At 34.0% G+C, this 23,405-nt stretch overlaps 1 protein-coding gene across 12 annotated transcripts in view; it reads right to left on the bottom strand.

Annotated features, from left to right (window-relative positions):
• Window positions 1–3,197: 3,197 nt before the first annotated feature.
• POSTN (periostin) overlaps window positions 3,198–23,405 on the bottom strand; it is a 35,209-nt gene continuing 15,001 nt past the window's right edge. Inside the window, exons 10-23 of one of the 12 annotated variants that reach the window (XM_068673396.1) lie at window positions 22,885–23,033; window positions 22,185–22,321; window positions 21,353–21,483; window positions 18,358–18,488; window positions 18,074–18,176; window positions 17,617–17,684; window positions 17,033–17,078; window positions 16,064–16,111; window positions 12,709–12,804; window positions 12,050–12,139; window positions 10,371–10,448; window positions 9,882–9,962; window positions 7,321–7,340; window positions 3,198–5,576 (exon numbers count right to left, since the gene is read on the bottom strand). In XM_068673396.1, the coding sequence (XP_068529497.1) occupies window positions 5,433–5,576; window positions 7,321–7,340; window positions 9,882–9,962; window positions 10,371–10,448; window positions 12,050–12,139; window positions 12,709–12,804; window positions 16,064–16,111; window positions 17,033–17,078; window positions 17,617–17,684; window positions 18,074–18,176; window positions 18,358–18,488; window positions 21,353–21,483; window positions 22,185–22,321; window positions 22,885–23,033 (1,322 nt within the window). In that variant the 3' untranslated portion in view covers window positions 3,198–5,432. Of the gene's footprint in view, window positions 5,577–7,320; window positions 7,341–7,658; window positions 7,746–9,881; window positions 9,963–10,370; window positions 10,449–12,049; window positions 12,140–12,708; window positions 12,805–16,063; window positions 16,112–17,032; window positions 17,079–17,616; window positions 17,685–18,073; window positions 18,177–18,357; window positions 18,489–21,352; window positions 21,484–22,184; window positions 22,322–22,884; window positions 23,034–23,405 lie in introns of all 12 variants that reach the window. The other 11 variants (XM_068673405.1, XM_068673417.1, XM_068673429.1 and 8 more) reach the window with 11 other exon arrangements.

Below are 23,405 nucleotides of genomic sequence, written 5' to 3' on the forward strand. Positions count from 1 at the left end.
CACCTTCTTGTGATTTTCATAATTTATTTAAATTCTGTTAAATCTCTGGATGGATTTTAGAGTGTTCTAACCAACTTTATTGCTAGTCATAAACACTGGCAAAAACAGCAGTGTTAAAGAAATAACTTTTTGTCAGTTTGATTGATACTAGTTGTTAACCAATCTGAGAGTCTGAAAGAAGAATGCAACTGTACCTATACAGTGTTGTTGTAAATAGTATTTTATTTTATCTTTCCTTAAATTCAATGTATAACCTGAAAATGTTCTGTCTGGTGTTCTCTCAAAAATTGTGTTTTTTTTTGTTTTTTGTTTTTTTTTGTTTTTTTTTTGAAAATAGCTAATATCAAAAGTCTCCATTTCACACAAACAGAATTTAATTGAAATATAAAGCCTCTGAGAAAAAGTAAACCATATTTCTTTACAAAATATCAGATTAATTTTTTTAAATATTAAGATTTTTGAAGATTTTCAATCTTTTAAAAAAATTGTTCATGGTATATAAAATATGGAGTTTGTATGAAATGTCACATTAGCCTTTCAAAAACAATTAAAAGAAAAAAAACAACATTGAATACACATGGCTGAAATAGACTTTTAAATGCACTAATAAAAATAGTTACTCAAATATTGCTTTAGAAGAACATCAGAGATGACATTTTTATCTTAAAAGAAGCAGCAAAAGACTAAGAGAGCAGGATTTAACCCAAAGCCTGGTGTCTTTATAAACAGCAACGTTTACTCTTCTCACCCAGTTCCAAGGTTGGCAGGATATTATTTAATCTTAAAAATGTGAACCCTGACAGAAAAAGGTAACGTAAGAAATTTGATGCTGATGCCCATGTGATTTAAAAATCAGGCTGCATATTGCAGTACTCCTGTTCAGCAAAGGCTGAGAAAAAGGGTGTGAAGGGTGTGAGACATTTACTGCTTCATATAAGGGAAGAATCAGATACTATTAAAATGTTGTTGTTGTTTTCCTCCTGTTTTTAGGTTTTCTTTCATTGTTTCCATGTAGTCATGTTCTGAATGGGTAGGGTACATCGATGGGAATGTGTAGCAGAGCATGGGGAGACATGCAGGTGGATGTCAGTCATATATAAATTTTTGAACCTCTTAGTCACTTACAGATCAATTTGGAAAAGAGATATTCAACACAGAAATTAGAAATCTATAGGAAACAGAGTATCACTGATTTCTTAGGTATTTAATCATTTCTCAAGTTTCCTTCAACAGTAATTGTGGTCAGAAGGTATTTTCTCAAAATTTCAGTCTTCTCCACTGGCATTAGGTGTCTATATACTGCTCTGAACTTAATCTGAAAAACTTTTTATTGAACCATTTACTCATTAGTCTCCACTTACTGTTTTTGTGGTTTATTTATTTCACAGAATCACAGAGTCACACACACAATCGTCTAGGCTGGAAGAGACCTCCAAGATCACCTAGTCCAACCTCTGACCTAACACTAACCAGTCCTCCACTAAACCATATCACTAAGCTCTACATCTAAACGTCTTTTAAAGACCTCCAGGGATGGTGACTCAACCACTTCCCTGGGCAGCCTGTTCCAATGCCTAACAACCCTTTCAGTAAAGAAGTTTTTCCTAATATCCAACCTAAACCTCCCCTGCTGCAACTTTAGCCCGTTCTCCCTCGTCCTGTCACCAGGCACGTGGGAGAATAAACCAATACCCACCTCACTACAGCCTCCTTTAAGGTATCTATAGAGTGTGATAAGACTGCCCCTGAGCCTTCTCTTCTCCAGGCTGAACAGTCCCAGCTCTCTCAGCCACTCTTTGTAAGACTCATTCTCCAGACCTTTGGGCTTTGTTGCCCTTCTCTGGACTCTCTCGAGCACCTCCATGTCCTTGTACTGAGGGGCCCAAAACTGAACACAGTACTCGAGGTGTGGCTTCACCAGAGCCGAGTACAGGGGTACAGAGTACAATCACTTCCCTAGCCCTGCTGGCCACACTGCTTCTTATACAAGCCAGGATGCTGTTGGCCTTCTTGGCCACCTGAGCACACTGCTGGCTCATATTCAGCCGACTATCAACCAATGCTCCCAGGTCCTTCTCCACCAGGCAGCTTTCCAACCACTCATCTCCCAGCCTGTAGCTCTGCTTGGGGTTGTTGTGCCCCAGGTGCAGGACCCGGCACTTGGTCTTGTTGAACTTCATACATTGCATATTACAGTTTTTATATTTCAGTGACACTAAAAGAGAGTCTGTTGCTGTGACAACTGTGAGGTCCTTCTCTATCAACCCAGTGATTGTTGATATGATGATATCCATTTTGTGGCCTGTCACAATCTGAAGGCACTCTGTTAAAATGTCTTATGGATGAAACATATCCTAGTCTTGGTGTATGGATACATATGCCATTCTAATTTCCTGGACCATTGTGATTGTCTTTCTCTCATTGATATGCCTCTCCTTTTTGGGTAGCAGAGAGCACAGACACATCCCTCCCCTAGCACTGAATCACAGAATGGTTTGGGTTAGAAGGGACATTTGGAGATAAACTAGTCCAGAATCCATGCCATGGTGCAAGAGCATTGTTCACATAGCAACATAGAATGATTTGACTTGGAATGGATTTCTAAAGTCTGCTCTCCAAAATATTGACTGAACCTCTTATAATGACGTATCAGTGAAGAGAACATAATAAAGTACATGATTTAATGACAGCAAAAGATCCTGGGGAAAAGTGACAGCTTTAATTCATCTTCTGGGCAGTACTGAGAGGCCTCATTCTCACCTAAAAGTTCTTACCAGGGTTAGAAGCCTTCCTTCCACCCATGCGATTGTCCTGGTTTCAGCTAGGATAGAGTTAATTTTCCTCCTAGTAACCACCACAGCACTCTAACAATAGATAGTAGGGTCACCTTATTGAGATGCTCAATAATCAGCCCAGTAAGTCTACAAAACATAACAGTGCATTGCTCAGGTATCTTTACCACTCATAAGGAAATTGAGATGATAGTGTTCACAGTATGTTATTATTGAATTAAGGGAAGTTTTAAATTCTTTTTAAGGAGAATGATGCAGTTAAAGCATTAATTTGTTCTAGGTGAGAAAGGGAAATATCTGCTTGCTTCTCTGAGGGCATATTTTTGATCTAAAAACTACACTAACAGTTTAAGAATATTTACAATTTGCTTTCTCATAAAAAAAAGATTTATTTACAAATAAAAGGACATTTAGACAAATTGTTTATTGAGTATTTCTTTCAAAACAGAAGTATAAAAGCACAACAGATAACTTTTCTTAAACTTTGGTCTGCAGAATTAAGGCACTTTGAACATGTTTTTTCTTACTCCATGAGTAATTGTTTTCCAACTTTAATTAATAAAGGCAAACAATTTTTATGAGTACAAAACTAGAGTTATAAAAATGACATAATTTACAGACAACACCACATTAGTACCAGACATTAGCAAAGCATGTTTTGATATAAAAGCTTTCAGACCTAGGCTCATTTTTGTAACACCTTTTTCCACGCAGGGATAGCTGTTTACATGCATTTTAATTATCCCTTCTATAATCCACTTTAATAGTCAAAAGACATATTTAGGGAAAAGTCAGAAAACATTTAAGGATTTCAGTATATATGTTGTTATAAGATTCCTATGGGAATTTTTTTTTCATATAAATAAAGGTCAGCATGATCTCAAATACATTTTAGGAAGCTTATAACATTTTCTTTTTCCCTTGGTAAGAGTTTCCATTAGCCATGTTACCAGAAGGCATTTGGATATGTGATGTAGAACAAGAAAAGATACATTTGTCTGTTTAGACATATAATACTTGTCTATTTAGAAAAGGTAATGTTACTGGTGTCAGTATTACATTAAAAATACTATGAATTTTGACTTACAAAAAATATACAATACTACTGAACCAAAAGTGCTACATTAACACTATTATTTCCTTACATTACTTATTCTAAAAGTCATCTGAAGTGATTTTTTCCCTAGGAATGATCTAATTTCATTTATATTTCTCATTTAGTAGAAATAAAAATAATAATAAAAAATACATTCTGCATTGTTCCCTGCTATTTTTGAATCCAATCGTGCAAGCACTTACTAGCCAGCTTAAAAGGGACTCCTGGTTCTACAGAAGTTGATGGAAGTTTTGTTTGTGCCTTTATCAGTTCCAGGATCCCACCTTGCATAATGCTTACTATCAAGAGCAATTACAGCACCTTGTGTGAATTATGCCAGTAGTGAGCATCTTCATTTTCACATCTTTTAGTGGATTCATGGTTCAGTTTACATTGTTATCAAAACACATTGTTTTCTAATGTTCTTTTTTTTTTTCAAAACAGTTTCTCTTCATCTCAAAGACCATGCCATTAATTTGTAATTCTGTGGATTTTATCTTGAAAAGCTTTTAAGAATAAGCTAGTCTTGTTCTCCTTCTTGTTGCTCCTCATGTGGAAAAAAAAAAAACACACCTATGTAACATTATATGTAATATAGTTAAACAAGATACTACATTTACTGGTGAAACAGACGTGAATAAGAAAGAATGATGCTGAATCTTTAACTGTCATAATGGCAGGTAGGAAATTATAGTGATCTCTCAGCTTCTTAATTGATCCAAATAATGTACAAACAGTGAATAAAAATCCTGCACTGGGTAATCCCACAGTGCTGTTTTCACAGTATCAGATTCCAGAATCAGATCTCACTTTGACACCTTGTCCTGGTTTCAGCTAGGATAGAGTTAATTTTCCTCCTAGTAGCTGGTATGGTGTTGTGTTTGGGATTTAGAATGAAAATCATGTTGATAACAGGCTCACGTTTCAATTGTTGCAGAGCAGTGCTTACATTAAGCCAAGAATTTTTCAGCTTCTCACACCTCCCCACCAGTGAAGAGGCTGGGGGTGCAGTTGGAAGTGGACAGAACTGGGACAGCTGACCCGAATTGGACAAAACAATATTCCATATCATATGGCATCACGCAGAACAATTAATATGGGGTGCCTGGTCAGGGTGGGGGGGACCACTGTTAGGACAGGCTGGGCCAGTAGGTTGTGAGCAATTGCATTGTGCATCACTTCTTTTGTACACATTATTATTGTTGTTGTTGTTGTTATTTCTTTTTATTTTCTGTCCTATTAAACTGTCTATATCTCAAACCACAAGCTTTTACTTTTATTTATTTATTTTTTTCCGATTCTCTTCTCTCAGCCTACTGTGGGGGGAAGAGTTAGTGGATGGCTGTGTAGTGCTCTGCTGCCTGTCAGGTTAAACCACAACACACCTTTATTCTATTGTGAAATACAGTTTGAATGAAGCACATAATATAAGTTCTTTGCAGATAGAAACATATATATTAAGCTTTTTTTTTTTTTTTTTTTTTTTTTTTTTTTTTTTTTTTTTAAAGCATAAATGTAACTTTTCTTTATGGAACTCTGTTTTCTTAAGCTTCTGCGTACCCCCCACCCTTCCCTTTTACTTTAAACATATCTGAGATAAATATTTGATATAAGTTAAAATATTTAAAAATATGTTTTGCTTTTACCTTGCGTCCTCTTGTTTGCTTGTACTTTCCGTACAGGTGCTTCTAGAAAACAGAAATATTTCAGTCAGAATTTATTTTCTATAGCCTAGTTGAACTAAAACTCATTAAAAAAATTGGAAACCTATAGTAGACTTGTAATGTCTTTTTTTTTTTTTTTTAAGGTTTTCCGATGAATTTTGATCCATTAGTATGTTGACTTGATCACCTGAAACATGAATGCTAATAACAAATACAGTTCACACATTTCCATGATTTGTATTCTTCCATCAAATATTACCTACATTTCAAAAATATTTTAAAATTTTACTAGTATGAATTATTCATACTGATCTGTTGTAGATGGTTGCATGATGTAGACAGGGGCCAGGACATTGTGCCCATGCTCTTCACACAGCAAAAACCATCTGACACTGTCAGTGATGTGCAATCATGTTGATGTACTGCCCGGGACTCTGTCTCAAATTTTGGCAGAGGAAGTTCAGATTCCCTTGCAGGGCACACTATAGACATTTATTCAAGAATTATATATAAATTATATACTTGAATCTCAGCCATTGTCAGTTACATTTCCAGCTGCATTTGGGCCTTGATATGTAACTGCACTGTAAATCCACAGTATCACTCCACATTTACAGGTCAGCTTATTTTCTCAGAAACTTCTGTTTTAAAGGGTACAGTGAAGCAAGGGCCATTGTATAGGTACCACCCTCATTAGGAGATATGTCTGTTTTCCAGAAGACTGACTCTCTGAAACTACAGGCACTTTTTCCTTTTTTTCATCAAACCTTGATGTAATTTTTAAAACCAAGTGTCTCCTCATCAGGGGAAAAAACACTTTACAAACTTTAAAGAGAATTTTTCTCCCACAAAAATGTTACTGTAGTATATTTCCGTATTTACAGACTTAAAGTACTTTTATATTTGCTTAACTAGCCACATGCAGTTGCCTTTTCATCTTGAGGTACAGGGTATGTAAACTCAGTGCCCTGATATATAGGTTTCATTACAGCTGTGGTGAAACACTGGGCTTCTGCACCAAAGTATAAGAAACCTGCAAGTTCTTCACTACCTTAACAAGGAGAGAACATGGCCCATCCAAACTTGTATGTTTTCATGTAAAGCTCCATGGCTGAAAATCATATCCATCTCTCATTTTCAAGCAATAGTTGACTTCCCTGCATGCCTTGTACTACCCAACACTGAAGTTTACAAATGATTATGGTATACCTTCAGTATTTGGCATAAAATTCAAAATGCAAAAAGTAGAAACATACTTATTTATTAAACACTACTATCCACGAGCCATATTTTTATTATGAATTTGTATTTCAAAGGCTGACAGAATAAATACATTCTTACTCTACATCATTAGAATTAGAATTGGAAAAGGATGTATATTCAAATACAACAGGAACTCCAAGAAAGCTACTATTTAATTTGGAATAAAGACCATCATCAAATAAATAAATAAATAAATAAATAAATAAATAAATAAATATTGTTAAACTTGAAAAACTAATTTCTGGCATATACCCAGGCTGAACTGAGGCTGAACTGTATTTGGCTCCTCATGTTGGACCTCCACACCATTCAGCTTTTTCAAAACCAAGAGTTTCCCTTATTAAATAGGATAACAGTAGAGAAATTCTAAGACCCCATAAGATTTACCCATTTCCAGAGATCATATTCCCTCCACCCCCCTCTTAGCAAGTTGATAACTCGACAGATCACATTGACAGATCACATTAATACTGACAAGAAATAACTCAAGTTAAAAACAACTCACGTGGTCTTCTTCCGGATGTGCTGCTTAGAGAAAATGCAATTCTTATGGTGCATGTTCTTTCATATGTTTTACCTAAGCTTTGTGGTTTAGACATTTCCTCTTGTCTACTATGCCTGCCAAATCTTTTAGTTACTTTTAGACACAAGACAAGCCTCAATATTTTTCTCTGCAACATCAGTGAAAGAATTCTTTTCCAAAATAATCAAAAAACTCTTCTTGATAAAATATTGGCTTCAGAGTGAAGTAATTTTTGTGAATAAAAGCTACAAATCCCCACCTAGAATGATCACTTCAGACAAGTGAGGTCTTAGTGATACTGGATTTTTAGACAAACTAACCTTCCAAATGGACTTTCTTGATTTCTCTCTCGATAATCTGTGGCTCTCCCTCAATTACTTTAGTAACCTTGGTGTACTCAGTTCCAGCTACAATAGGCATTAAAAACAAATGAGTTAAATCTGGGATAGCATTTTTTCATATGCAAGGAACCATCAGTGGAAACAATGTTGTTTTGGGGGTGTGGGTATATGTAGGCCACTATGGCATTCATGATGTAAAGTCCTGCTGATTTTCTTGGCCCTGACACAGGTGATGCCTTCTCTAGGGCTGAAAGTCATTCATTGCAACCTTGGCTTGTAGTTTGTTTCAGCAAAGACTGCCAATTGTAATAAGCAGTGCTGGACATTATATGAGTTGAATTACAGCCCACATAAAATCTTTTATTTTAGACAGTGGGAATACATCCATTTGTGTCTGGACTCAGATTTAAGTGCTTAGGAAATTTTCAGTAAAACAATCATTTTGATGTAGACATGAGGGCCATAAAGCATTATCACCATTAATGCTAACAGCCATAAAGCAGTGTGCGTATCTGCTTTTATTGGCTGAAAGCATGGTAAGATATTACAATGGAAAACAAGGGTATCTGACTGAATAAATCATGGGAAAGACGGAAAAAAATCAAATTAAAACAAGAGACAGAAATCTGCCTATTTATCCCATTCTGTAAAGCAGGATGCTTATGCAAACTAACATATAATAGCAAGGAAAAATAGCAAGAATTCAAGAGACAATATTGTCTTTTCCATATTTACTGCAGAGAAATTATTTCTTACTTTTCTATACAATGATAGGATCACTATAAGATTTATCTTTAGAGACTATATCTATTTAATCGAGTATCTCTGTAACTGAAGACCTTTGAACATTCTGGTATAAATTTTACTCCTGCTCTTTATAGCCTCGTTAAGACCACTGGAACATAGTCCAACAGATGGAAGGATTTTTTTTGGGGGGGATATATTTTCTCATTTTCAACTCTCTTTTTAAATATTTGCTGCTGAAATAGGCAGCCCCAGAGAGCAACTCTCACACAGATACAATGAAAAACCCTCTAAATCATATTTCTCTCCAATGAGTACATAAAAATCCTGGCTAAGATTTGATTATTTAAAATAGCAGAGAGAAATATAGTCATATTCATGGCCATATCATGGTTTGTCTCTAAGACTAGCTGCATTATCAACTAACATGTTTTTGTTTGATGAAGAAACTGCTATGACATTCAGCCATCACTAAATTCTTGTGATTCCTAGGTTTAAGTTACATATACAGAATAGTGCTTGTGAAAAGCTACAAGATTTAGTTCTGTGTACACATGGTTGAACTTAGTATGAGCTACTCAAGTAGTATTTGAGTTAGTAACTTATGAGAGAGTGAACATTATATGAATTCGATTCAGCTAATTTATGCCAGGAGAAATATCCATGCATATTTTGAGCTTCTCATCAGGTTTACATTGACCTTTACTAAAAGCACAATACTTGAATTCTCTTTTTTTATTCCCCATTGCTATTATAGATAGTGATTCTAATCTATACATTAAGCAGAGAACATTCCAAATTCATAGATATATTAATTCCATAAGCACAAGTTTGTTTACCAGTTTTCTACAGCTACTGGTTATATACTGCCAAAACTGTTAGAATTAAGAGAGCAAGAAGGAAAGAAAACCATTATTTGGAACATTATATCTGAAAAGAGTTGAGGTTAATGCCTTCATATCTGTCACCTGTAAGCTTTGAAAGAGGGATGCTAAACATGCCTTTAATTATTAACTTGAGGGCAATGAATATTCATTTCTGGATGACCGGTAATATGGTGAATTTGGCCTATTACAATATTTTCTATTTCATAAATGTTTTTTCACAGATTTAAATTTGCTGAGTAAAAGGGTTCTCAGCTAGTGGAATAAATCTTCATTGCTCCCCTGGGTTTTAATTAGATAACTTTTTAAAGACTGAGAAAACAATTAAATTTTTATCTATTTTTCATGACTGATATCATACCAAAATTAATTAAACTTTGGCACTTGTTTACTTTTTATGTGCATCTGGCACTTCGTATATGTCATTATTTTTATTTATTTATTTATTTATTTTTCCAATGGAAGTTTCCTTTCTGGTAGATCAGTCTTTAAAATGTTGAGCTAGACAAATCTGAGAGAGGTTTCAGTTATCATAACCTGTTACAACAAGGTTAGTTGTAATACACTGAATTACCTCCCTGCAGAAGTCTTTTGATTTCCTCATCTTCGAGTAAATGACCATCACCTTCAATAAATTTGGTCACCTTGGTAACCTCTGATAGGATACAGGTTATGGCAAAAAAAAATTGATTGACAGAAAACATTTGACAGCATATTAATGACTTTATCCTGTTACAGCATTTTGCTGAATTACAAAAGTTATCTGTGTATGTTCCACGGTAAATACTGAAAACACCATATTGCATAACAAACATAATTTAGTATTTATTAGACCTAGGCAATCTCAGTTCTAGAGCTGACCAGAATATGAAGATCAGAGATTCAAACCAGAATATTAGGTTTGGACATTTCTCAGTTTCTCAGGCTTAATCTCTGATTTTGCAGTGAGCATATTTGATGAAAACACATTTGAGTATCTGTTCAGTGATTACTTAAGTAATATCATGCTGGTTTTATTGTTGTCATTGTTGGTTTGTTTTGAAAAGAAAATAATGATACTAACCTTCTTCAAGAAATTTCTTTATTTTTTCTTCATTATCTGAACCACCTGCAGTAATTCTGGTATATTTTATTTCTGGACCTAGAAGAAAGATGTTTTTTTTAAAACAAGGACTTAAGTTAGATATAACTCTATTGACCTTTTTTTTTTTTTTTCTTTTTTAATTTAACCCTTATGATGATTCTGTCTTTAACACGCTTTAATGAGCTTTTATGTGTTTTTTGTTGTTGTTGTTGTTTGTTTGTTTGTTCTGTTTGCTTGTTTTATATTTCAATGTGTCCTAAACTGAAATGTAAGAGGGCTATTAATAGCTTAGAAGTATTCAGACAAGTAGGTAGGCAAATTTAACATAGTAAACATCTGCTCAATTTTAATAATTTTGTTGTATTAGGTCACAGATCAGGTATTTCCTCATTGTAAAATGTTCTGGATCCACTGTTGTAAAAAACTGTTATTAATGTTGTAACAGCTATGAGTCATTTGAGAGTTTAGCAGAGAAATTCTTTATCAGTTTCTATTACAGAGAGAAGGAAATTTCAGGAATGCTGGCATCATCTACATGATAATGACAATTTCATGTGGACTATTATTGAAACTTGCCGTTCAGAAATAAGAAAGTAGTATTTTCTCTCCCAGAAATTTTCTGTGTTGAAAAATTGTCCCTGATTTATTCAGAAACTACTGCTATCTTTTTCACTGTTATAATCATTTCATTCAGTTGCTTTCACTGTAGTAAATAGTTGCATGAGAATAACTTGCCTGGTTTCTTATTTCTCTCTTGCTTGAGAATTTAATGACTTAAATTATTTTTTTTCAAAATAAACTCAATACAAAGACTTTCTGCTAAGTCAATATTTCTGTAACACTGTCTTTCCCTTGCAACTGTTTTTGCAGACAGTATTTTAACTACGGTGTACAAGATAGTATTTATAGTATTTATCCAAGGGAATCAAATGTGTTAGCAGAGACTGTTTAAATATGCCTCAATCTACTCACTTCAATTTCTGTAAATTTTCTAGGATTCTTAAACATAAAAATCTTCACAGTACATCAAATATAACTGAAATTGCCCAAGGAGATTGAAAGCTACTGTACAAAAAGGCAAAGGGACAGATGCTCATTAATTTTATTCTACATTAGCATGAAAAAAATGTCTGCCTTGTGGATGTCAGAACAAGATAGTCTCGCCTTAAAAAGAAACATAGTATTTTTATTTTTATTTTTATTGTAATTTTTTGTATATTGTATATTTTGTATATTGTATGTTTTTTTTTCCTGAACATGTTTTCAAGGAAACATGCAAAAGTAGGTATCTACACACTGAAGGGCTAGCATTGGTCAAATGAAGCCTACCTGGAGATATACAATGCAAGTAACCTAAAATTCACATACACACACACCAAAATAAATAAATTAATAAATAAATAAATCTAAACTAAGACAGACTGAAAAATGCAAAAGAACAGTGTTAGCCTGAAATAGTATACACATATATGTATCAGACATATATAATTCTATATGTATATGTGTAGCAGACACAGTGAAAATCTGAGCTATACATGGCAGTGGGAAGTAGTAGGAGGAAAATTCACCTCCTCAGGAAATGCAGTTTAGGCATTAGGACAGGACTTAAGATGTTCTACTTTTGTATATAATGGAGAACTTCACTCAACTTGAATTACCTTGAATAATTCTTTCTTCTGTTACTTTTTTCTCTGTCACTTCTACAGGTCGCCCGTCAATGATTTTGGTGTATGTTTTAATAACTGGTTCTACAAGGATTTTTAAGTTGAAGATATTAATAAAGTGATTATCAGTGTTACACTTGCTGGTTTTGAGACACCAAAACTTAATGAAGCACACAAGGAATGACCACAGAATATTTTAAGAAAAAATAAAAATGCTAAGAGTAGACCAGGAGCTGTTTGTCCCAAATTCAAGATGACTACATGCTATTTTATTTGAAACCACCCTAGATATGAAATCCTTGAAGCTCCTAGCAAAGCAGGAAACAAAGTTGATTTATTTGTCTGATGATGCTGCCTTTCTATCACAGGAATTACATCCTGCATTTTTGACTGCAGGACAACAATCAGCAGATAACTGAGACAGACATTATGTCAGCATGCAGAACATTTCTAACTGTCTTGACTGTAGCTATTAGGTACAGCTAAGGAAAAAAAATAAAATACAATTGCCATACTTCAGAATGTTCTGTTAAAAATAAGTCTATTGTCTAACATATCATAGAAACCACCTGCACTCAAGTAAAAGCAGTCCAGGAATAATTTATATTTCAGATTTTAATTAATGCAAATTGAGTTGCTGAAAGCATACCAACCTCCATGTATCACTTTAGTTATTGTCTCCCCTTCCCTGACTATTTTGAACTCAGGTTCCCCTTCAATTAATTTAGTGAGCTGTGTAATAGATGGGTCTGTGACACAAGGAAAAAACAACATGTTATAAATAGTCATAAAAATATTTACGGTATTCCATAGGACTGAGATGAAGCTAGCATTATCACCCCTACCCTAAATAAACCAGATGACCATAATGGAGAAGCCATAAATCTGAGATGGAGATGACCAGAAATCTGATGAGCCATCTGCAGCAGTGGCTGTACAATCTTGTACTTCCTCCCATGGTGTCTTAAATTTAGATCCTGTTGTGCACTTACTATTTACAAATTTTGTTTTTGTTTTGTTTTTGTGTATTGGGTATTTTTAACATCTGTTGACAAGTGTCAGGCAAACACAGATCCTCGGCAGCTGAAAGGAAGCTTTCTTGTATGTATATTGGTAAAATGCCTAAAGTGAGGCATTGCTGGAATGTTCTGCTGGGTTTTCTTTTATTTATTTATTTATTTTTATTTTAAGCTAGCCAGACTTAGGCAGCGGGCATATAGCCTAAAATAAAATAAAATAAAATAGATTGAGAGATCAGCTGTGTAGGTTGTAAGGATATTTGTCAGCCGTAATGGCTACTGCTCTCTGAGTTTCATGGGAGATGTCATCTTGATTTCAATGGCCAAAACAAATAATTTGGTAATCTCTTATTCTTGCACAATCCCCACAGATAACACTGATACAAAATGTTTGCCAACCTCTGTTTGGCAGGCTGGAGATAGACACCTAAAAAAAAATGAAGAACATACCTCTGATTCAGTCGATTAACTGAATAACATAGTGTTAGTTTTGTAACACTTCCCCTATCCCTTGCTCAGAAATATAACACAGTCCATCTTTCACATGTTGTTGTGGTCCCTTAACAATATTTATTTAAAATATTTCTTTAAATTGTATCATGTAGAAGTTGAGTCTGCACAGAGTTTGTTGTTGTTGTTATTGTTTTAATAATCAGGATATAACAATAGCTTTTGATTATATATGCCTGGGGTTGAATTGCTGAGAGCAGTATGATTGAGGCTTACTAGTGTCCTCCAACAGTAACAAATTGAAGCATACATTTTTGTTTGCTTTTGCAGCAGAAGATGATTGTATAGGTTAGAACTTAGAGCTAAATAAATCATTTATTTGCTGCAGATGTGATGATATGACAGGACCATAATGATTTCCAGTTATCACAGAACTCAATCTACTCTCAGTTTTAAACAGCTGAACTATTGCTTTTTGTTTTCTAAGGAGTCTGATAGAAAAACATTCATAAATTTTGTAAAGAAGCAGTCTTAAAAGACTCACTGGATTGCTTCTGTTCCAATTTCAGAGGTAATTTTTTATGTTGAGATATTAAATGCCAACATGCATTGAGAGAAATTATAATATTAGTGAAAAAATGTCAAAGATATTTATTAATATTTATAAATCCTTCACAAAACAAAACAAACTCCTGATTTATTTTACCTTCCTATGTGATTTATACAGTAGATGCATGCAGAACCTGTATTTTCTTGTATTTCCTAGTCAAGGACCAATCTTTTAAACATTCAATACACTAAAACTTGGGTTTCAACCAGATTTAACTGTTGAGATCTCTTTGAAGTTGTCTATGTATGGGCAAAGAATCTACTCAAGTAGATATTCTATTCTATTCTATTCTATTCTATTCTATTCTATTCTATTCTATTCTATTCTATTCTATTCTATTCTATTCTATTCTATTCTAAATTATTTTTTTTTTTTATGAAATCTCCCATCACAATCTGCTGGAACTTCTTGATATATGTTGCAAAAATTAACATGTAATGTTGCCAGATTTTTTTATACAGACAATTGTGGGCATATGTGGTCTTGATGGGAACTGCCAATCACTACTGTTACTGCTAGCAAGCTCAGAAGGGCCAAAATTGGCATTACTAGGATTATTTCTGAGTCATCAGCAGGAAGACTACTTACTAAAGGTCATTCTTTGGACAGGGTGCCAAAGCAGAAATACTGGCAGTGGAAAGGAGTGACTCTTCAGTGCTCACTAACATATTATTTTTTTTTCCCCTCATTGGTGAAGAATGCTTAGTTGTACATTTGTACAGATATATACAAACATATAGCTCAGACAGTCATTTATCATTTTTTCTCATCTTCCAAATTCTATGAAAGTTGCCTAAACTCTCTGCCCTGTCTCTGGATTTAACCTAGAAGAACAGGTACCTCCAGAAAGTGATTCACCTGCATTTTATAAAGATTTCTAAAATACCTTGGATAATTTACCATGTGGACTCATCTGGTAATTTATATTGCTTTGTTGCTCTGATTTCACGCTGGGGACTAGACAGCAAGGTTTTATATATATATATTTTTTATATATAAAAGATAGTATCTTGTGCTAGCTGGGACAAAGCACAGACAAACTGTAGAGCAAGCAAGCTCATGACATTTCTGCTGGGAGAAAGTCCACACAGAAACATTTAATCAGTTTGGATAAAATATCTGCAAGATATTTTCAAGTGCCTTTGTTCTCAGTTGAACTTTACCAGACTCTTTTTTAGCATTTTCATTTCAGAAGAAAACTGGAGCACAGAAGTGGTGACACTGGTCTAGTGAAACTAGTGATGTTTTGCTTAAGATATGAATCACAAGTGTTCCACGGTCCCAGCCCAACTTTATGTTCTCTTCAATCCCACAACTAATCTTTAACTTTTGCAACAGAGAAATTGAAAAGAAATTTTGGTTAACTGTCCTTTCCAGGCATCTGACAGATATTGGTATTTAGAACCGACTGAAAACTGTAGAGAAATTAACAGTTTGTTTGTTGTTGTTGTTGTTCTTGGTTTTTGTTTGCTTGTTTGTTTTTAACTTTAATGTATAACAATTCTACTTCATTTTTTAAAATAACTATTTTAATACAAAAACAATGGAAATGTTTTAATTATAGAATCCACCTTTCTATATACTTTATAGAAAATATAGTATTATTTGGGGCATTTTAAATACATTCTTCAGGGGAAAAAAATGATCATTTTAAAAAATGCATCTTAAAAATGTCCATAGATTTTTTATTTATTTTTTTTAAAGAAATCCAGGTGGGGAGAGCAAGCATGGGAAATCTTTAAATACAAAATATTTCAGCCAGTTCTAATTGCAATATTTGTATCTTTGCTTTTCCAGCAAAGTACAGAACAACCTGGAGTTGTGATGTAAAAAATACATTCTGTTAAAGAAGTAAATGCAATATATATTCTGTATTTGTATACCTTTATGAACATATACAGAAATATATATTGGAAGGGCCCCATTTACCTTCCTTTCTGATGATGGGCTGGACGTTGCTTTCAATTATGTTAATTTCTGAAATTATAGAAAATGGAATATAAAACATCCCATTCCTACATTTTCTTTATGGTAATGATTGGTTAAATTAGGTCTGGTCATCAAGATGTAAATAAAGTCACAGATATTAATGGAAGGCAAAGTAAAACAAAAGGCGCTAGAGTATGAGTCTCAGTTCTGTTTACTAAATGGTGCTGTACACACGAGTTACCTGCACAGTCTACTAATGTGCTATTTTCCTTTGTTTGTACTTCATGAAACCCAGAGTTAATGAAATCCATTATAATGTAAGATACATAATAATAATGGCTTGTACAATTCCCTGCATGAAAATCTGTATAATTCCCTGGTGTATCTTAAACTTGAATTCTAAAGTTCTAAAACTTCTGAAACTAAACTTCTGTTTGTTTCATTGGGGAGTGCACCTGGTAAACAGAGGGCTTTTACTCCTTATAGAGGAAATGGCTGAAGCAACTGTATCCCTTAGAAAACCCATATATGCATATATAGAAAACAGGTGGAAAAGGTACACTTTGCTCCTCTGGAAACATTTATGAAAAAGAAAGCAACTCAATGCATAGTTTGGTCAATCCTGGAGAGTCTGTGAGGCAGTATGACTGCTGTGCACCAAGCACTGAACCTTGGCTAAAACATGAAAAAAAAAGTATTTCCCATACGTATCTTGCCTATCCCAAAGAGTAGAAATGGCTTACTTTAGGGATATTCCCTGTTGAGAATCTGGAAAGGGAAAAAATACATACAGTAGCACAATAACCAAAAACATTCTTCTTTGATTCTTTTCCTGTCATTCCTTTGCCCACTTTTCTTCACCATAAATGGCTTTCTTTGTGATTAATAAAGATCTACAATTCAGATTGGAATTGACAGCATTTATAAATCAATCTTAAACCCATCTGGAAATATATAAAATGAACTTACTGTAAAATGTCAGTGGAATCTCTTTGAAGGTGCTGTCACGAACAAACTACAAATACAAAAAAGTAATTTCAAAATTTGAAAGAGCACTTGTGTTCTAATTTTCTAATGATTGTGCATAGAATTCACTGCTTCACTGATCTACAAGTTAGGTTATGCTATTACACTAGGTTCTTTCATTCATGTTTGAAAGATAATGTAAGCTCAAAAGGGTATGTAAATGAAATAGACAAGGATGTTTCTTTTTTAATCCATAGTCATTGAAGCTGATGGGTTAAATTGCATAGTAATTGAGCTAGTTTATATTTCCCTCAAAAAGGGATTGCCTCAAGTGAAGCAAAGAGTGGATTTAGGCCAGTTCACACTGGAGTTGCCCATATGCAAATGTTCTACAATTATGTGGTGCTGAAAAATTTAAGTCCTAACTGTTGAGTTGAGTGTATCATCCAAATTACACTTGGGTAACTGGGAGCTACTAGATGTGTTGCTTGCTGAAGAAACAGAGAGCCAGAGAACCATTTTTGAATAATGTACAAGGTTTCATAGATCTTGCCAAAAGGACAATGGGAACATCATTTAAAAAGTACCTTGATTTGTATGTACTTGATCAACTTCTTCAGGATTGTGAGCAATTGATCATTTCCAACAGGCAGGTCTAAGAAAAGAAACAGGTATGTAAGAGGAAAAAAACATCTCTATTCACTTTACTTTCACTTACAGTGCTAATGTAATGTAAAACAATCTCATAAACTCACACTCGTGTATGTGTACATATATGAGTGTTATGTATACATATACATTCTTCTGTATTGAGGGAAAGATAGCCCAAAGCATCTTGTCTTCCATATATTTGACTTTCACATAATTTCCAATAGTTGCCATGGTTTCAGGCATGGCATAAAATGAGCAGTGATGTAAAATTTTTGTTTCCTATTTCACATAGGAATTGTCTCTTTAAAGTAAATATCCTTTTAAAGTTCTTGCACCTACATAACATGTAGACAAATTCAGAAATGTGTGTAAATTCTATGAACTAATACGGACCTGCTGGATACAGGAGTTTATCAATAACATGAATGACACCATTGGTTGCCATGAGATCAGATTCTCTTGATTTCAGTTCATTAACCAGAAGAGTATCGTTCACCTGGTAAAGAACACATATTATCAGAGACATTAAAAAACAAACTGAATCCCTTAATATTACTTTCAGATATATGCATCCCACTCTTCAATGTCAAATTGCAGACAGAATATCTAATTGCAGACACTGAATGTCAAATCTCCGTTACAGAGTTGTGTCAGGAAGACTTTTTTCAACACTTAACTGTTTTCAAGTAGAGCTTCCCTCCTTGGATAGTTTTAAGAATGTTTGTCACACCAGGCTCAAAGCCACTTCCAATGAAAACTCCTTGTGTCAAGTGGTAAAGGAGAATGTTCCTGAGAGCATTTTTGTCTCCTATTTGAAAAGAAAAATAAGGAATACAAATTAAAATAAATATAAATAAATAAAGTAAGGCATAAAAAACAAATTGTACCAGATAGTTCTTTTTGGGAAATACTAATGATTCCCATAGGTTTGAGACAGAATTAAGCATACTATGAATGAAACTAACAGAAATGCATATATATTGAACCTTTTTTCTTTTTTTTTTTTTTTCCCGTTTTCATAATTTTAACAATCTTATGCCAAAAGGGACTCAACATAATTATAAACATGCTATGAGAACTACTATATAAAAGAGTAGCATTTTCTTATTATTTGGTATTATTTGCTTTTTTCTTTGCTTGCCTCTCTAATCAGAATTTTTCATTCCTTTTCTAATTATGCTCTGTAAACACAAGAATTTCAGAACCGCTAAACAGTCTGCAGCATCAAGTATCACCAAGGTACTAGACAAATTGTAACCTTAACACCCTTTCAATTAAAGGGAACTGTAGCTAACTGCTGGCAGAGAAATTAATATAACTATTCTCTTGGGCGACTCCCTTCTGAGATGAATGGGGATAATTGACAACTCTCTGTACACACATATTTTCCCATCTCAGGCAGGACAAAGTTGCAGGAAGAACAGAAGAAGGCCATCTGGGATACTGGTTTTGACTATTCTTGCAGTCAAACTGTGAGAAGAAAAGTTGAGAAAGCGGAAACAACCCTATTGTGAGTGTGTTTTCTATATTTCAAAGTTTGGTTTAATTCCTATTTTGGAAGAAAAAGCCTCTAGAAAGGACTAGAAAAGGACTAACAAAGCAAATGGATTCTGGAGTCCAAGTTCGAGGGGCAGGGAACCCTGGAGCTCTGTATCCATGGAGGTTCAGAGTCTTGGATGGAATATCCACAGACTGACCAGGAGACAGGGTACCAAGCAGAGCAGTTTTAAAACACAAGTTCTTGCCATTATGTGGAATATTGACCATTCTATTGCATGTTCTTTGTTAGTATTACATGTTGACATTGATTTTTCTTTCCAGGAGTTTCAACCTTGATGAAATGGCAATGAAAATACTGTGTGGTTATAATTGTTCTCTGGTGTCTCTCAGTGAACATTTTCCTTTTTCTGCCTTTGATTGCTAATATCAGTGCAATTCACTTCACTACTAAAGTTCAGTTAAATGATCCTCTTCACCTACTAAAATTAGTGCTGAGTTTTTGTGACTGGTTTACTCATAGACAGCATTAAATTATATACAAAGTCTAAATACAGCCATTTGAAAAAGCTGGTTTCACAGTCAAATTTCCTTTGTTCTTTGTCACAATGGCCAGTGGTTATAAATAATATTTGTTTTTTTTAATCTTTATTACAGATTAATATTTTTATAAATTCTTTGGAAAAAAATACATATTTAAAAGCTTATTTTTATAGACAAAATAATATTATGTCTTAAAAGAAAGCTAGGGTAAAATTCCAAAAAGCAAACTGATATTAAAAAAAAAAAAAAAAGGAGGTTAAAAATCAAAATTTCAGCTGCCATAGAAAGTAAGTAGAAACTATGTCACAATGGTAGGAAAAGCCAGTACATAATAGCCCTTGAAAAGCTGAACATCAAATATAGTTGTATACTGGACAGTAGAAATAATCCAAAAAGACATAGGGCTAGGGTGCATCAAGTTGTGAACTGAAGACACAATAGGCTTGGTAAAATCAATTTCTTTTTTTCTTTCTCAAGAAAAGAGAGTCTTTAAGACAAAAATTGAACTATAGTGTTTACCTAGTTACTTCAATTCACAGCCCTGAGGTGAGCTTCATTTGATTTTATAGCTATCTAATGTTGGTCATTTAGGTTATCTGTTAATTTACCATTGATGACAAGAGACACAGCACACTGGAATATAATTTATACCGCAATCATAACTTTATATGGCTAAGAGAGAATTCAAATTAACAGTGGCTCATTAGTGAGTTAAGGTCTGTGTAGTTATGCTAAGGAAGCTGATATGAGATGGACTCTTTGAAGCCATTAAGGATTCATGGGATTTGGCTCATATATTTTAAATTTGGTCTGAACAGAGCAAAAACAAAAAAAAAAACTTTCTGGATTCAAGGTGACAGCTCTTCCCAGACCTGTGCGACAAGACAGATTCACGTTACCCTCAAATAAACTAAAAATATTTATAGTGTTGTGGCCACAGTCTAACCCTCTAGTGGGAAATCCTGCAGGAGAGATTCAAGTTATCGGTGTGCATTCCTTCTTTTACAAAAATGAAATATTGAATGTTGTGAAAATCTACACAGTTCCAAAGCTTGAAAGTGTAATAGCATACATTAGGATTTATATATATATTCAGGATCTTTTCTTTTTTTTTTTTTTTTTGTAGCACAAGTGATGCAACAGATCACTGGGTGGACGCAGAGAAGGGAAAATACAGGAAAAGAAAGGACAGCACAGGAATGGTAATTCAATACTACATATTTTTATAATGTGATGGTTACAATAAGTATCTACATGAAGAACAGAAATTTGATGAGACTCTGCATTTTGATATATCTGAAGTAACCCTGAATGTTGTTATAGAAGTTGAAGTTAATTAAATGAATGCAGATTTTAACTTGGAAGGTAATTACACTTTGGAATAACAAATGAGGTTAAATTTAAATAATGAGGTTAAATTTAAATTAAGCTTTGATTTTAAATTTTATTTTATTTCCCCAAATGATACTTTCTCTATCACTGAAGAAGGAATTAATTTAGGGAAATACCATGACCTACTCTTTGCAGAAGGTTACCTGGTTTATCAGACATCTTTTGTTTAAGAAACACACTCGCTACCTTTCCCATTAATTTCATTCTTGTTTGAACATGTAGTATTGGTATGTTACTTACTTATCAATATATCCTTATCATCATCGGTCAAACCTTTAAAGGCATCATTAGTTGGAACAAACAGAGTCCATTCTCCAGGCCGTGACAGAACATCATCTAAATCTGCAGCTTTCACCAGACTGAGGAAAACACTGTTTAAAAAATACAAACCACAAATACATTCTTGAAGTATAGCAGCTATTTTCAAGTCCAGGCACTTAGTCTCCTTATTTGTTCTGAAAGTACATCCATCTTTAAACACTCCTAAAGTTTCCCAGAAATAAAGACAGTGGAGGAGATAAAATGAGAAAAAGGAAGACTGTCCTAAGAGTAGCAGACTGAGAAAAAAAGACTTGAAAAATAAAAAGCAATGGCAGCCTGGATCATAGAATAATTAATGGAATAAAAGTCCTACAGATCAAAGAGATGAAGGGAAGATGACAATGGTAGTTGGTCTCTCTGGAGGACTGACAAAGCTGCAGGTAGAGGACAGAAATACACACTGGGAATACAGTATATATACAGCCTGCAATCATGCTGCACTAATATGGAATTGTACTACTGGTTAATCAAACCTTCATACTCTGATGCATTTATAGCTCTGGATGTGTCATCCAATACCTTGTGACCCCTTGTTCCTCTCTTGCCTATTTAGCAGTAAGGAACATCATTTATTTATTTATTTATTTATTTATTTTCTTGAGGAGGTAATAACCTCTTTCTTGCCCTTCTTGCATCCCAAAAATCCAACATGGTCCACAACTATTTTTCAGACCAGTTGTACTTTATACCTACCATCTGTATACTCCTACCGTATGTAGGAAAATCTCAGTGTTACCAAAATGTTAATCACCTGAAACGCTTATCATTTCTCAGCATTTCATGCAATGTTTTTTCTGCTGGCTTGATGATCTGTCTGAAGACATGAATAAAACCATTCCTTCCTTCTTTACTTCCTCTGACCATGCATGAATTTTCAACACATACAGCCTGATTAAAAGAAAAATGAGACACCTAAGTGCATCTATTCACAGAATGATACACACTTAATCATATTTAATGAATGAAATGTATGTGTATTTCCCAACAGGCTCCTGAGTTTAAAAATAATATTTGTCTGGATTTCTGACAGTCAAATTTTATGTTTTTGCCATAAAATTTTATGTTTTTTATGTTAAGTCTGGTACGGCTTGAGAAAACAATAGTTATCAAAATCTGGAGTAAGTTAGCAGGATGCAAAGATTTCCAAACTTGATTTTCTGGTTTCCCTCTTGTTACTTAGTTCTAAAAACTAATTGTATGAATTTATAACTAATTGAGTGACAAACCTAGAATCTTGCATTGTTTTGCCAAAGAGTCTTCTATGCAAAATTCCCATAACAAAAATTGGATTTTCAAATTATTTTTTTTCCTAACTTAAAAGCTAAAAGAATTTTCTTTGGCAGTGATAATAGTAGATGTTGAAAGTTTCATTCAACTTTGTCTTTTATTGTTTTATGCATCTTCATTTTCATAGTTAGAATACACATTGTTAAAATGTCCCATTCACTTACTGTGCGATACACAAAGACTCTGAGCAGTTTTCCTCCAATTGTCTCCAGCTCTTGTCCATTGTATAGCTCATTGAGCCCAATTTTCACTTTTATAATGTGATTCTGCAGGATTGTTTTAAGAAGGCGTTGATCCATCTGTAAGGTGTCATCTACAATGCCAATTAGATATTTATATATAGTTATTTATATAGTGAACTTCATTCAAGTAAGGTTAACTGTGGACACCTGTATTAGAAGACTGTGGAAATACTAGATATTTCATTGAAATGCTTGAATGACTTCCAATGACTTGGAAGGATCTGTGTAAACAAAAAATTAACAGTTTCTGTAAATTGTGCTTTCTCAAATATAGAAACAATCTTTTGACACACCCCTAATTATTACTAGAAATAAAATGCCAGATGATTTATATGTGTGCCTGCTCCAGCTTCTAAATTACTGCTGAAGCTTATTATTTCTGAATGTGCACCTGAAATCCTTCCCAAATTTGCTACTATCCGGGTGGTTAATACACAGATTGT

This window comes from Anas acuta, chromosome 1, assembly GCF_963932015.1.
Source record: "Anas acuta chromosome 1, bAnaAcu1.1, whole genome shotgun sequence".
Lineage (NCBI taxonomy): Eukaryota > Metazoa > Chordata > Aves > Anseriformes > Anatidae > Anas > Anas acuta.